Raw genomic sequence first — 16327 nt, 5'->3', positions numbered from 1 at the left:
AAACATACTTACTTTTGATTAAAGGTACTTAAATTTTGATAAACTTTATTTTTTCTAATGTATAAGGTTCCTATAGAAATATAATAAAGAAAGAGTGGTGGGGAGAAGGAGAGGAAGAAGGAGAAATGGAATTATGCTACATATAAAAAAATACAGGGAAAAGTAGGGAAATGTGGAGACAAAGGAAATAGATAGAGACCAGGATTCTACCATTCCTGTTTCATGGGTAGGTAAGTGATATTAAACTTTATTAGAAATGCATTGAGCAGATTTTCGATTTATGGTTGTGTATTAACTTAATATGCCTAAGAGTACATTTTCTTCCTAAATTTTGAAAAGAATCGATTCCACAAATTTCTGCCTGCATCGTTATTCTACCAATTTGAATCATTTTTTACATTTATTCCTTGCTACTGAAGCACCAAACTTAAATACAATAGAGCCATATTCTGTCTGTGCTGCTTGTCGGCCATAGATCTCTCGTCTGCGCCAAATGCCAATTAAAAATATCGATGCACAATACTTGGATTTATTATGACTGATTCCGTGAAATGCGGAATGAAAATTTTCCCATGGATTAAACGTCGTTAAAGACAATAAAATTGTGACACGATCGTTGACTTGGTGGCTAATCGCCGGTCGAGGTTTCGATAAACTTTGTATTCTAACAGTTGGCATGTGAAGCCTAACAGAAACAAGAAAAATACGGCTGGTATCGGCATTACCAAGGGATGTTGGGGACATTTACAAAAACACGAAGGATGGCATCTCTTGTTTTACAGGAAACGAACTCCACTAGAGGCTGCATGAGCCATCAAAGTACTGGCAGCTTGTTGTGTTTCTAGCAGTAAGCGGGCCTCATTCAACCAGTCTCCCGCGGCTTTCCTCGATGCTCCTTGTAGCAGGTTCATGTACTGCACCGTCTTAACCAAATTGCCTCGATCCAGCCAGTAACGAGCACGGTTCAGAATGTCGTATGTATCAAGCTTGCTGAAATCAAACGGTTTATCCTCCAGCTCATCTTTCGAAATGGGAACGTCTGGTTGGGCTATCAGGGCAGCTTGTAGATACGATAGGAAGTACAATGGCAGGCGAGCACCTTCAGCCGGAACCAAGGCCAGACGACGGGATACTTCTGCCACCTTGATAAACCGTTCCCGTAGAGCGTCTTCGGGATAGACACCCCGATTCTTGGCCGTTTCTGGGAGGCCTTTCAGCACTACACCCACCAGCTCATCTCCTTCGGCGGCTCGAGCCACAGCACCGATCTCGTCCTTAAGTGGTCGTAGCTGGTCTCGCCATGATTTTCCTGGCTGGCCGGAACGAATTGACGACCACAGTGATTGACACGCGCCCCACAGGGCTTGAGCTTGATGGGCACTCTTCTCGGCATCGGCACGATCTGGGAATGGAACGGTGATAATTATTAGGTTGGTATTTTTGTCAAAGCGATGTTTTACTATACAAATATTGATTTTGGTGATTCTATAGCATACCTCAGAAAACCAGTTTCATAATCTAAGACATAACTACGTTGTTAACCTGATCGCCCGAATCAACCATGTTGTCTTTGACTCGCACAAGTAGATCAGTGAATGCGCAGAAAGCACTTATACCCTATTCCGAATACAAGCTTTATCACTTGATGAAGAGTATCTTGGTCAATAAGATGAGCGTATTAACTCTGCATGAAATTAAACGCATATTACAATGATATGCAATGAGATGCACCGAATAGTAGGTCAATAACACGGTCACAGATCTTTCTCAACCGACTATCCAGCAAAGCTTCTCCGGTAATATCAATTGGGACGATAATTCAGTGAAAGCAAAAGAGATCACCAAATCAATCGCCGAAATGATTGTATTGGATCACCAGCCATTGTCCATGGTTCAGGATCAAGGATTTTTGCGACTAATTCTCGGGAACTTTTTCAAATCGGCGTATGTAACATTTTGATCAAGCTGAGAAAATGAGCTTGGAAGTTTTCAGATTTCATTTTTATTCCTATTTAGAAACTAATCATTTTTATTGCAATCGAATACACCTCAACGATACATTATGAAAAGGTTCATCGTCACTGACTCTGAAATCTGCACTGCGTGTGAACATTTCAGTTATTTTGATAAAAATATATGTTACAACGTTCTGCAACAGATAAATCACATACGTCGTTTTGATACGTCAGCATGACCGATCGAGGTCATGCTACTTTCGTCGAAATGTTACGCTGCTCCGTACGCTGCATTGTTGATACGTCGAAATGTTGCGTCAAGTTGAAACGTTTCACGCACATGCGACAAAAAAAATTGCAACACTTACAACACGACGTAACAACATTTGCTGCAGAAAAACAACGTAAAATGTTTTTCTTAACGAAAATCAGAGTATTCAAGCAACATGCTTTATTTTGAAATTAGTGATGAAAAAGTACAAGCAGACGCACGTTTTAAACTATTTAGTTGTTTGAAAAAACTTTTTAAAGTACATTTTCTGCTAAGCAGTGTATGTGCAATATTTTCAACAATGATGTTACACCGTTTTGCAAAAAATTGATTTACGTTTTTAAAAACACATTTTCATGTAGCTTTGAAGATATACACATTTTTAGATGAATTTGAAGTCATAAGCTGTTGAAAACGGGTTTGTTTACAATTTGCGACATACGCCGTTTTGAAAAAGTACCCGAGAATTGTGAAACTTCCGCCGAAGTACAAGGTTATTTAAAAATAAAAAATAAATCGGATTTCAATTATTAAACTCTACTTTTTTGCCATTTAAGGATCCTAGTAGGAAACACTTCACGTCCGTAGTATTACCGGAAATGTACGAAAAGTGCAAGAAAGCAATTAGCGACGATTTACAATTGGAAATTGGTTACATCTCGTTCACGACAGATATTTGGTCGTCTCCGAACAACAAAGCTGTGATTAACTTGACTGCGCATTGGTTCGATGAACGGGCTGCCATACTGAATTCAAGTGAATTTCCAGGATCAAACACTGGAGAAAGAATCGGGCTTAAAATTATGGAAATGCTGGGTGACTGGAAAATCGAAAAAGATCGTGTTCATCTGATTTTACGTGACAATGCGGCCAATATGCTGAAGGGATTGGATGACGCTGAATTACCAAACGTTGGATGTTTCATTCACACTCTTCAGTTGGTCGTGCTCGAGGGTTTGGAATGCCAAAAGGTCATCAAAGATTCAATTACGAAATCGCGGAACATTGTAACTCATTTCAATCATTCCCCGTTGGCCTGTAATAAATTGCTTGAAATTCAAGAAAAGTATGATTTGCCACAAAGGAAGCTTGTACAAGACGTTCGTACACGTTGGAATTCTTCGTTTTACATGTTGGAACGCATGCATGACCAAAGACCTGCGGTAACCTACTATGCGGGGGAAGAATTTGACGGAATATGAATGGAGCATTACCAGTCGCCTTCTTGAATTGCTGAGACCTTTCGAGGAAATTACCCGAATTATAAGCTCTGATGATTCGTGCATTTCCGAAGTGATCCCATATGTTGCAACGCTCAGACTCTTTTTGGAAAAACCTAACAACGATCACAAAGGAATGGGACCTACAAAAGAAACCTTATTGCGAAGTTTGAATACTCGGTTCAAACACATTTTTGATCAGAGATGAGCCAGCCTAGGGCTGAAAATCTCTTTAATAAAGATATATAAAAAAAAAAAACATTTTTGATGAAAATGTGTTCACCTTTGCTACAGTTCTGGATCCCCGTTTCAAACTCAGTTTCATTCCTGAAAGCTATGGTCATGCTCTGATTGATCGTATTGTGGCTGAGATTTTTGACCACACTGATGATCACCCAACGGCAAATGAGCCTCCGACAACAACGAAAGACGCAGATTCTTCATCTGGCTTCTGGAAATACTTTGCAGAGATTGGAGCAAGCCAATCGCGAACAACAAATAACTCATCACTTTGCAGCATCAAGAACGAATTGGAGCAGTACTTATCGGTGAATAATATTGAACGGCAACAAAATCCATTCGCTTGGTGGTCTACAAACAAATTCAAATTTCCAAACGTATTCAAAATTTCCAAGCGGTATCTTTCGGCGCCGGCTAGTACTATCGTGAGCGAAAGGTTGTTCTCAACGGAGGGCTTGATATATGAACAGCATCGAAATCGGCTGCTTCCGGAGAATGGAGAAATGCTCACGTGTATGAAACAAAATTTCAAGTATTTGGAAGCCAATTAATATGTTAAATTTTGTCAATAACTAATGTAAGGACATGCAATAATTACAATAAACATTTAATTTACAAACGACGTCTTTTTACTTTTTACCTTTTTATTTTTTACTTTTTAAAACTTTTCATCTGATATTCGGCTATTATTCGGCATATAGGAATGGGAAGAGTACCGGCGTGGAAACTGATCTCTCTACTTATATGTACATTGATATTGTCGGATTAACATTTGAAAAGTTGAAAGATCTGTACACCCACCTGAAAGGCGAGGCAACAAAAACTAACAGTGTCCAGGTGAATGTTTCGAAGACACGACATGTACATTATGGTGCCAATGAAAATCGACTTTTCGAACTTCATTAAGTGTTCGACCAAAGCGATCAAAGTTTTGAAACACGACAATTTCCCAAGGGAGTGGTGATTGCGGAAAAAATCAATTCGAAATCGATTTTTTTTTTGTTGCCAAATATTTTAGAAATACATTAAACATCAAAACGATGTTGCCCCAAAAATTATTTTGAAAAAATTGTGCTTCAAAAATTTAAGTCCCAAAAAGTAATTTTTCCAAAAAAAATTATTTTCGGTTTGACACCAGATCTCGGCGTTTCATGCATTTCTAATACATTTGGCATAAAAAACGACACCCCCCCCCCTCCGGTGGAAATTTTCGTGTTTGAAAACAGTCAAACTTTGACCGCTTTGGTCGAACACTTAACGAAGTACGATTGTGAGAAGCAGTGCTACGATACATTTGGGATGATCGATCGTCTATTTTGGATATGACTAATGTGACCAGCAAGCGTCCTGCGAAACGCGGGATTGCGTCACTGGCTTGAAAATGGATCCTCCAAAAATGCATTTCGCATAGATTTTGGCCCAAAAAAAATTGGAAAAATATTTGTAAGGCTGTATGAATTATAATAAATTTGTAAAACTAAGTTGAAAAATGCAGTGACGTCTGGTCACATTAGATATGACTAAAGACTGATGTTTATGTTATTAGGAATGATAGTCGTGAAATACTAATTCGCAAAATTTGTGAAAACGGGCCTACACACTTAAAAGCCAGATTTTATTTCGGTAAAATCATTTAACGAATATCGTCAAAAAATATTGTTTTACCGAAATATTTTAAAGTTAATTGCCGAAAATCAGCTAGTTAAATGTACTACTGAAATTCGGCAGAATATTTTGCGATCATCGTCGGTAAACCATCCACTTTACCGAGTTTCGGGGAAATAGATTTGTCAAACGTCAAAACGCCGCAAAAGCACGTGTTGTGCAAAAAAAGAAACAAACAACTTGAATGGTTCTTCGACAACGGCTGCTCCAAGCAGCCGCTATCTCCAAGCAAGCTATCTCCAAGTAAGTCTTAAAATCTAAATTTACTTTATGTCGGGCTTAAATATTTGTTTTATTTTAGGACATACCATCGAAATGATTTTCAACGAATTTTCAACGATTTTCGTGACATGAAAGAAGTTTCCAGCTCGCCATCTTTCAACAACTTTATACCGGTATTTTGTAAAAAAAATATTCATAAATTTATTTTATGTAGGGGGAATGACGGCTTTGGCAGGTTTTGTTCTATTATTGGCAGGGGGGTTTTTTATGACTGATTTTGCTCAAATTTGGCCTAAACATTCTTTGCATATCAAAGAATATTGTGGCCAAATTTCATAAAATTCGGTCGACAAAAACCCCCCTGCCAATAATAGAACAAAACCTGCCAAAGCCGTCTGTTCCCCTACATATTATCCGTGAATAAATATTTTTTTTGTGATTTTATGCTGCATTACGCTTTGTTTTTTTATTTCATTAAAAAACAAACGAATAAAAGCAATCATTTACATTATTTCGGTAAAGCACTCTGCCGAGCACTTCGGCAAACTATTGCCGAACAGCACGGAAAATTTTGACAGCTGGATGTTTTCACACATTTTACGACGTCTCAGTTTACGACCAGTCGGTAATTTGAACTTTTAACGAAATTTTTTTCGACGTCTCAGCTGTTGGATTCTCGGTAATATATTTTGCCGGCCTCGGCGAAAAAAATTAAGTGTGTACTACGGGCATTAAACCTGGACAATGCTCGAGGCGAACTTGCAAACACTCGGTGTATTCGAGAGACGCATGCTAAGGACCATTTTGGCGGTGTGCAAGACAACGGTGCGTGGCGTCGAAAGATGAACCTCGAGCACGCTCATTTGAGGAATGAGAGGATTAATTTGCTAATAAGTAAAGTAAGTATTTTTTAATTTTGAGGCTTCAAAAACTTAGCCTCAATCGCCAAGTGATTGATTTACTAATGATATCCCACTGTTGGTTTCATTTTTCCTAACAATATCAATTTTACTGGATTAAATTTGAAGAAAACACGATTTCGCTGTTAATAACAAGTTAGGGAAGATAGGGTTCACTGAGGAATGGCGTAGATTTAACCAAACTATATGTAGATACCTTTCATTTCATCGTCGATCTCTGCTCATATGTAATGTTAGCGTGTGGTGGAGGAAAATGATAGTGTGGTTGGTGATGGAAATCAGTTGACATGAGTACAGACATACAAGAAGACAAGAACACATTAGTTAGTAGCACAAACATGAGAAGTAAGTAACAACAAGTAACAACACTTGAGCATATACGTTAGTGTGTGAAAAAATACCTTTCAATGCAGCATCCATTCCCTTGAGTTTGCCAAGCATTGACGCCAATTGCAGCTTGTAGGCTGCTTGCTCCGTGGTAATTTTCTCGTCGAGTTCACGCTGAAACTTTCGTTTCATTTCCACTTCCTTTTGGGCAAGAGCGTCGGCAAGGTGGTCAGTGTGCGCCTCCGACTGACGCTTCATCTGATTGCGCAAATTACGCTCCAATTCCGCACGAATGGCCAGCAACTATGAAAAAAATCGGTTTCATCAATTTGGTCAGTGTTCATGGCATTTTTATCTTACCTTCCTTTGATTATGCAAGTTCAAGTCGCGCTTTTCCTTGGCAATCTCGTACTCAAGCTGGGCCTTGACCGCTTCGCTTTGATCGGTTCCACGAACCGCCTCCAAAGCACGCCTCAATTGCTGATCTCCTTCAATCTGTAGCTTTTGTAGTTCCTTCTGGTGAGCTACGACCTGTGTGAAGGCATGGACAATGAACAGATCGAGATCATCCTTGGAAATGTTCAACTTCTTTTCGCTCAAGTTAACCCCCGGAAACAGGGATTCGATTTCATTGACGAAGAAGTTGCGAGCCGCTTCGACCTTTTTCCAATACTTTTCTCCCAAGTTGGCAAGATTGCGCGCCTCGTATACATCTTCTTTGGCCTTCTTCAGGTGCTCCAGATAGGAGGCGATGTTTTCACGTGCCTTATCCTTCAATTCATCGGAACACTTGATATCTCGACTGTCCAACAAGCGATGCAGCTTTTCGATATTCTCCCGGGCACCGTCAGCCGCATCCTCAGCTGCTTTCAAGGCAGTATCTCTTGCGCTAGTGCGATTGCGCAAAATGGTCCAGCTCGACGAATCCAGCTTGTCGACGGATTCATCGACAACTTTTTTAACTTCGTTTGTGTAATCCTTCAGCACCTGTACTGCCTTGCCGTACTCTTTGATGGCGGTAGCCGCTGCAACATCGATCTGATGCTCCAGGTCGCTGATGGATTTCGGTACTTCCTCAGCAGGTTTAGAAGAAACCGCTGGTTTGGGCGCAGCAGTGCTTGCTATTGCGGCAGGTGTTGCTGCCTTTGCTGGTGTTGCTTTTGGTGCGGGTGCGATTGTAGCTGGTTTCGTTGCTTCGCTCTTCTCTACTGTTGGTTCCGGTTTAGGCAGTGGGGGAGACGGAACAGGTACATGCACCGACTTTGAACGGGTTATCGGTGGTATATCAACCTCTAAAAAGGCATTATGTTATTATGCTTCTTCTGTAGAATATATTCAAGTATGTATGTTGAACTTATTTGAGGAATAGATCCTATTTAATATTTTTTAATAAAATTTGTAATATTTCTTTGTATTTTTCAAAACTTTTAATGCAGCCTTACCCTTCGTGCTTATACTTGTGCTACAATTCAATCCTTATTTGTGTGCTGATAGTAGCGAGAATATTCGAGTTTACCGGGCGGAGCTATAAGCGTTGTTTTGGTAAATAAAGTATCTATCATTTTGCGGTAAAAGAAGCTAATCCCCAATAAAAGAAAACTTAATTCGCGAACCGCAACATCCAATTTGCACTGTGGGAATAATGTGTATTGTCGTTTTATACTTCCAAAACTGAATAGGCTTTAAGATAATATCGAAAAAAGCTTTATAACTGCCTATGGTTTTTTTCGCAAGGGATTTCGACATGGACAATTCTAAATCCCCCTCCGTACCAAAATCGGGAAGCGAGCAGCTAATTTTTCCGAGAGGCGGGCTACCCTAATAGCCTGTTAAGATTATAAACTCTATTACTTGATACCATATCCAAACTGTGAAGAAGTCTTCATCAAGTGATAAGAGACTACAGCTGAACGGGTAAATAGTAAATCGCGGAATGATTGATATACAGAAAAATAACTTAAAGCTTTTAGATTACATGCAATTTACTTTTTTCTGTTTTCTTTTCCTCCTTCTCGCCACCGGTGAAGAATCCAGTAACAGTGGAAGTATATCCACTGATAGTGCTGGAAATTTCATCCAGCTTCTTCGTAACTTCCTGGAATGGATCCTCTTCCTGTAGAAGCACCTTCAACACTGGCTCCAGAGCAGGCACGTTGGTGACAAGGGTTTTCCTAAACTCATTGTCGTATCTGCAAGGTGTGGATTGCTATAAACGTTATCGCAAATAACAAATAGACAACAACTTACTTTGCATATGTAACTACTCCGCCACCAACCAGGAACGGTGACAGTACAACCAGTACCTTTCCGAAACCAGCCTCGCGGAACTGCGGGATGTTGGATGAACCACTGCTGTTCAGAGTGCGAAGGAGGATGGTGCTCTGTCTCTGGAACGAAATATGTAAAAATCAAGTTACATCTGATACAAATAAACTAGTTCGTATTCCCAGTCGAGCTGTTGAACGAGACAGACGCGTGGTGCTGCCATAATCTTTGTTTTCTCACGCACGAGTGTGAAATGTTTCTTTGACTAGGCCTTGAGTTTTTACTTTCGGCGGAAGTGATTTCCTGAATAAGGCGTCGTTTTCCGAACACCGATTTCAATTAGGTCCAACGGAACAAACTACGCATTACCGCACCTATGCAACAGGTGGCGAACGTAAATGTTTGAGACGTTTAAGACAGGGCGTATAAGATTGAGTATTTGGAGGTCAAAAATCTTCAAATTTAGCGTTACGTTATTTGTGAATGAATCCATTCCGGATTTTCCGAAGGACCATTTGGTGACATGAATCACAATTCAATCAAAGTTAATTGCCTATTTCCGGGGATTAAACCACCCGACTTGGAATTAATTTACAATGTTGTGAAAACTCATATGTGAATATTAACCACTTTCCCTTCGATGGGACTCGAACCCTTGACCCTACAGTACGCTAGACTGGTGCTTTAACCAACTAAGCTACGAAGGACCTCCGTCGACCTTCGCAACCTAGCGGCTACAGAACGAGCTTGAGATTCCCAAATTGGCCGCATAGTCAAATCACTCGCAATCCATTTCTCAAACCAACACTTCCACATGTGGTAGTACACTTTCACATTAGAGGAGCGTGAGTATTTAGAATGTCTGGCGGCTATACACATTCTTCATCAGCAACTGTACTGATTAAGTAAGGTTGTGTAAGCTATTTACCAGTCGTCGTCAAGCTCAGACCCGACCGCATTGCGTAGGCAAGAGCACGCAACTCAGGTTCAGTTCAATCAAAGTTAATTGCCTATTTCCGGGGATTAAACCACCCGACTTGGACATTAATTTACAATGTTGTGAAAACTCATATGTGAATATGTACGTCATGTGGAAGATATTGATTTGGCAAATGTATTGGAGGTAACCACTTTCTCTTCGATGGGACTCGAACCCATGACCCTACAGTACGCTAGACTGGTGCTTTAACCAACTAAGCTAAGAAGGACCTCCGTCGGCCTTCGCAACCAACCTCACAATCAACGTTAGCGACAACATCAACGATCTATGGGAGTCGATCCATGGAGCGGTGGCACAACCACGAGAAGTGGTAGGCACTACACAGAGGCGACCCAGGACGGGTTGGTTCGATGTGGAGCGTCAGAGTATGACAGACGAGAAGAACCTTGCCAGAAGCCGGGTGTTGGTGTCGGGTACCCGATCGAATAGAGATCGGTACAAGGAAGCAAGAGCAGCCAAACAAACGAACCCACCGCAGGGAGAAGAAAGAGTATGAAGATCAAGTGATTAGCGAGGCACAGGAAAATGGAGCAGAATGATATGCGGAGGTTTTATGAGACTGTCAATGGCGTGCGGAGAAAGAGGGCACCATCTCCCGTCATATGCAACGACTAAAAAGAAAATTTGCTGACAAATAAAACCGAAGTAGCGGCCAGGTGGCAGCAACACTTCGAGACTTTGTTGAATAGTGGAAGTGACGATGCATCGGTGAACAGAATAAATATTAGCGACGATGGACAAGCTGTGGAGTCACCTACACTAGATGAGGTTAAAAAAGCTGTCAAAGAGCTGAAAAACAATAAGGCTGCGGGGAAGGACCAGCTCCCGGCTGAACTTCTCAAACATGGCAGTGAGCAGCTTTATGAAGTTTTGCACCATATTATGTCGAAAATATGGGAAGACAAGGAATTGCCTGCTAGCTGGTTGGAGAGCCTCATTTGCCCTCTCTTTAAAAAAGGGCACAGAATGGAATGCGCCAATTACCGAGGAATAACCCTCCTTAATTCGGCGTACAAAATTATTTCCCGTATTCTGTTCATCAGAATTCATTCATCGGCGAATACCAAGCAGGGTTTTGTGAGGGCCGATCAACGACGGATCAAATGTTCAACCTGAGACAAATCCTTGATAAATTTCGGGAGTACAACTTGCAGACACATCATCTGTTTATTGTACGGTGTACGATTCAGTGAAACGGACGAATTATGGCAAATTATGCTTGAACATGGTTTTCCGGCGAAACTGATACGGCTGATTCGTGTAACGTTGGACGGATCGAAATCAAGTGTAAGGGCTGCGGATGAATTATCGATGTCATTTGTTACCTTAGATGGATTAAAGCAGGGTGATGCCCTCTCGAATCTACTGTGCAATATAGCGCTCGAGGGAGCGATTTAGAGAGTTAGTGTGCAAAGAAGCGGTACCATTATCACAAGATCGCATATGCTCCTGGGATTTGCGGACGATATCGATATTATCGGGATTGCTCGCCATGCCGTGGAAGAGGCTTTTGTGCCTTTTAAGAGGGAGACAGCGAGGAATGGACTCACGATTAATACCAGCAAAATGAAGCACATGGTCGCTGGCAAGCAACGTGGGTTCATTAGTGGTGGTGGTAGCGAAATGGTGCTGGATGTTGAAATTTGAAATGGTAGAAGAATTTGTGTATCTTGGAACATTAGTGCCGTGCGATAATGATGTTACCCGTGAGGTGGAAAGGCGTATTGCAGCTGCAAATAGGGCTTATTACGGACTTCGTAACCAGCTTATGTCCCGTAGTTTGCAAACGAAGACAAAATTCGTGCTGTATACTACTCTGATTCTTCCGGTGGCTTTATACGGCCATGATCGGAGAGCTTTCGAAGTGTTTGAGCGTAAGGTGCTGCGGACAATACTCGGCGGTAAACGTAAAGCGTAAACAGGAGAACGGTATCTGGCGGCGTCGCATTGTTGTATCACTTGTTGTACCAGGTGTATAAAGGGCTGGTTATTTCTAAGCTTATACAACACGGCATACTACGGTGGGCTGGACACGTTGTTCATATGCCGGAAGAACGTCAAGCGAAGATGATATTTAGTAGAGTACCCGGAAAAGGTCGCAGACTTCGTGGAAGGCCGCGTACACGATGGCTTGATGCAGTTGAAGAGAACCTGGGGGCGCTCAACGTTCAGGGCAACGGGAAGCGATTGGCCCAGGATCGACTCCAGTGGAGAAGGATACTCCATTTGGCGTAGCTTCATTGAAGTATCAAGTATCAAGTAAGTACAATAAAATGCAATACAACACCGCTAGATGGATCATCAAAGGTTTTTTTCTCTCTCATTTGGTATCAGGCGTAATTAATCTGGTAGATCAATTGATCAGAACTACAGAATAATTTTAAGAACCAAGGACATCTGCTTTGGACTTTCTTTCTCTTTAATAGATATAATAATTTTAAAGATTAGGTGTTAAAAGCATAGTACGTGAGCAGTTCCCCACAGCAGAATACGAACTAAATATTTTAGCTGGTGGAGTCTGTGGAGTTCCGGATTCTATATTTTCGAAATCTGAAAGGAAGATTGTTCTACCAAGTAGGGTTTTTATTCCTGTTCGTGTGTGCCACTGCGACCAATTTATTTATTTATTATCAGACTAAGGCCGGAGTGGCCTGTGCTGCTCATAAAAGTCTTCTCCATTCAGCTCGGTCCATGGCTGCACTTCGCCAACCACGCAGTCTGCGGAGGGTCCGCAAATCGTCCTCCACCTGATCGATCCACCTTGCCCGCTGTGCACCTCGCCTTCTTGTTCCCGTTGGATCGTTGTCGAGAACCATTTTCACCGGATTACTGTCCGACATTCTGGCTACGTGACCGGCCCACCGCAGTCTTCCGATTTTCGCGGTGTGAACGATGGATGGTTCTCCCAACAGCTGATGCAACTCGTGGTTCATTCGCCTCATCCATGTACCGGCCGCCATCTGCACCCCACCATAGATGGTACGCAACACTTTCCTTTCAAAAACTCCCAGTGCGCGTTGGTCCTCCACGAGCAGGTCTCGTGCCCGTAGAGAACTACCGGTCTTATAAGCGTTTTGTAGATAGTCAGTTTGGTACGGCGGCGAACTCTATTCTATCGGGGCGTCTTACGGAGTCCAAAGTACGTACGATTTCCAGCCACTATGCGCCTCCGAATTTCTCTGCTGGTAACGTTATCGGCGGTCACCAGTGAGCCCAAGTACACAAATTCTTCTACCACCTCGATTTCATCACCACCGATAAAAAACTCGTGGTGGGTGGCTTACATTGACCTCTCTTGAGCCTCTTCCTATCATGTACTTCGTCTTCGACGTATTGATGACTAGTCCAATCCGTTTAGCTTCGCTTTTCAGTCTGATGTAGGCTTCCTCCATCCTCTCAAAGTTACGTGCCATGATATCAATGTCGTCGGCGAAACCAAATAACTGGACGGACTTCGTGAAAAACGTACCACTCGTGTCAATCCCTGCCCTTCGTATTACTCCCTCCAAAGCGATGTTGAATAGCAGACACGAAAGACCATCACCTTGCCGTAACCCTCTACGCGTTTCGAAGGGACTCGAGAATGCCCCTGAAACTCGAACTACGCACATCACCCGATCCATCGTCGCCTTGATCAACCGTATCAGTTTATCCGGAAATCCGTTTTCGTGCATTAGCTGCCATAGCTGGTCCCGATCGATTGTATCATATGGACTGCGACCAATTATTAGATCTATTGTAGTGTTACCCGTATCCTTAGTGTTTAAGTGCATGTCGAATTACTCCAGTGCTATCGAAAAGCAATGCATTATCGGTTTCGATACAGTTGTTGTTTTGTTTTCTCAAGACCACCATGACAAGGTCCCGCTATTCAGACCCTTCATAGAGAGCAATCCCATTGAAGGCGCGCACCTTATCAATAGGAAATCAATCCTTTCTTGAGAAAACAGAACAGTAATACTGTTTTTGGCCATGCATCGGAGCTTTAGCCACATCCTTGTCTTGCTTCTAGAATATCACCAGTGAAACAATGAAAACCCGGGATTTAGCTCTGTCTACAAGACCATTTCAATCAAGAGAATTTGTTCAGTAATAAGAACTTCCGTGTGTTCCTCTCACTACCATTGTTCACCAGTGCAAGAAGAGTTAGTACGTATTTAAACCCCTAACTCGATTTTTCCAGCAGTCAGTTCAGCCTAGGACCGGGTACCGAAGTTTTTTAACTAAATTGCTTGAAAAGTTGTTTCCGCTGCATACAGTTTAGCCTCAAACAAGAGGAACTCGAGTCCTTCAACTGTCTGCAAGGTAACATTAATTATGTTTTATTTCTGAGACTGCTGTTGGTAGCGAGGATTAAATATGATGAATCCTTAATTACCACAACTTATTGCCCTAGCTAGAAAAATGGATTAGGCTAGGGCTCTGTTTGGTAGATCTTCTTACACCGCAACACACTACGTCAAAGTGATCTACCGTGTTACGGGACACCAAGTAGGGTTAAAACCAATAGGTTTTATTTTATTTGCAAAGCCAACAGTCGTGCCCGGCGACGGAGCATGCAACAGCAAAAAAAGCTACATGAAAAACTACATGTTAGTGTACATCATTTTTTTTTGTCAAAGGATAATACAAAATAGTTATTCTTTTTCTTCTTATTGGCATTACATACCCCACTGGGACATTGCAGCCTTGCAGCTTGATCTCTAAGTACTTCCACAGTTGTTAACTGCGAGGTTTCTAAGCCTAGTTTCCATTTTTGTATATCATGAAGCTAACACGATGATACTTTTATGCCCAGGGAAGTTGAGAAAATTTCCAACCCGAAATTTTCCTAGACCGGATCGAACCCAGCCACCTTCAGCATGGTTTTGCTTTGTAACCACGCATCTCACCGCACGGTTAAGGAAGGCTTCAAAATAACTATAAGAGCATTAATCCGAGCTTATAATGAACAGTGATCTGAAACAGACATCAGATAAAAGTGATGAAGCTGATTAACACTGTTTGTCGTTTTGTGTCTCTCGTGTCAGTAGAAGTCGATCTGAAACTGCAGGCAGTAGACATGCCGGATTTTCTGCGGCATAAAGTATAGCGACGCCTCAACGGATCGTGCAAAGCTTTCCTTATGTTCGTCTACTACATGACACGCTGCACAGTCAGTGTGCCTTCGAGAAACACAGCATAGCAAGTGTGGATCATCCGGATCAACACAGTCGATTATATCCAACAACGCTTTCCCCGAAGCTTGCTGGACCGGACCGGACCACTACCACAGAAAGCCTTCCTATCCGTGGAATGTCAATATTTGATAGCATTTTAGTGAAAATGACCCGATAATAAGACTTAGTGTAAACTAACCGGTTATCTTCCCAATAAAAATTACAATTACAAATATCAATTATTGTTATTCATTGATCCTCCAAAAGTAAATCTCCGTATAATATCCTCAACCCGGTAAAATGTAAACTGATTCTCGTGAGATGAACAATACAATAAACAGTCAGGGGAAAATACCAGGTATACGAAATTGTCATAGGAAAAAGAACCCGATTCTGTTCCCCAGCATTATTCTTCATCGTACGTCGTACACTGCATCCCAGCTTGCGTGTATATTTTGTGACATAACTCCTCACAGGCTCAAGTTCAATTTTTATTTTCATTTTTTCGGGTCGAATCCACCACCTACCTTTGATCCGCTGAGGAACGTTTTCTGTACTAGCAAACGATACATCGTTCCCGCTTTTTACGAGTCTTTTTCCAGGCTATTTTCCGGGATATTTGCACTATTTTCACCGCGTATCACGCACCTGACCGCACTCGGGAAAAATCAACGAACGAGACGACGACGATGGATCCGACTCCGTGACGAAAATGCAAAAAAAATAATGCGCGGACGGACGGACAAAATTTTGACAGCCGATGTCAACGAAAAGGCCTTTCGAATTTTACTTTTTGGATGCACACAAAGAAAAAAAGCTATTATTGCCTGATTTTCTCAAAATTGCACGCGGCGAACCCTTCATGAAAGGTACCGCCGCGTTTTCTGCACCCCGTTTACTTGATTCTTATGGGTGAATAGCATTGCGGTGTATCGTTTGGCGCGGCCGTACCTTTCGACAGTCATTCGCCGCGTGAAGTTTTGTGCAAGTACCCATTTGGGAACATTACAAACGCCGCGCAGTGTATCATATCCAGAAAATCTGACAATATCTTTTTATTTTAGTCGAGATTTTAATCACGAC

At 41.8% G+C, this 16327-nt stretch overlaps 1 protein-coding gene across 2 annotated transcripts; it reads right to left on the bottom strand.

The window, feature by feature from the left end:
- Window positions 1-266: 266 nt before the first annotated feature.
- Window positions 267-15972, bottom strand: LOC134205021 (MICOS complex subunit Mic60). 2 transcript variants are annotated; one of them, XM_062679877.1, is made up of 7 exons: window positions 15772-15972; window positions 9068-9207; window positions 8807-9009; window positions 7181-8112; window positions 6895-7123; window positions 6690-6710; window positions 267-1402 (listed from the first exon to the last, which is right to left on the bottom strand). In XM_062679877.1, the coding sequence occupies exons 1-7, from the start codon at window positions 15814-15816 to the stop codon at window positions 777-779; spliced, it is 2196 nt and encodes a 731-aa protein (XP_062535861.1). In that variant the 5' UTR covers window positions 15817-15972; the 3' UTR covers window positions 267-776. The 2 variants fall into 2 exon arrangements, with proteins under 2 accessions (XP_062535861.1, XP_062535862.1); XM_062679878.1 differs by lacking the exon at window positions 6690-6710 and having other exon boundaries at window positions 15772-15971.
- Window positions 15973-16327: the final 355 nt, after the last annotated feature.

The sequence above is a fragment of the Armigeres subalbatus genome, chromosome 1 (genome assembly GCF_024139115.2).
Source record: "Armigeres subalbatus isolate Guangzhou_Male chromosome 1, GZ_Asu_2, whole genome shotgun sequence".
In the NCBI taxonomy this organism is placed as follows: Eukaryota; Metazoa; Arthropoda; class Insecta; order Diptera; family Culicidae; genus Armigeres; species Armigeres subalbatus.
The sequence above is the reverse complement of the archived record's forward strand: the minus strand, read 5'-3'. Positions and strand labels throughout refer to the sequence as shown.

Coding starts and splice junctions, on each gene's coding strand:
- LOC134205021 (XM_062679877.1), bottom strand. CDS start 15,816: ATGTATCGTTTGCTAGTACAGAAAACGTTCCTCAGCGGATCAAAG. Junction 8,113..8,806: donor GGAAAAGAAAACAGAAAAAA/GTAAATTGCATG, acceptor ATGCCTTTTTAG/AGGTTGATATACCACCGATA. Junction 7,124..7,180: donor ACTTGCATAATCAAAGGAAG/GTAAGATAAAAA, acceptor TTTTTTTCATAG/TTGCTGGCCATTCGTGCGGA.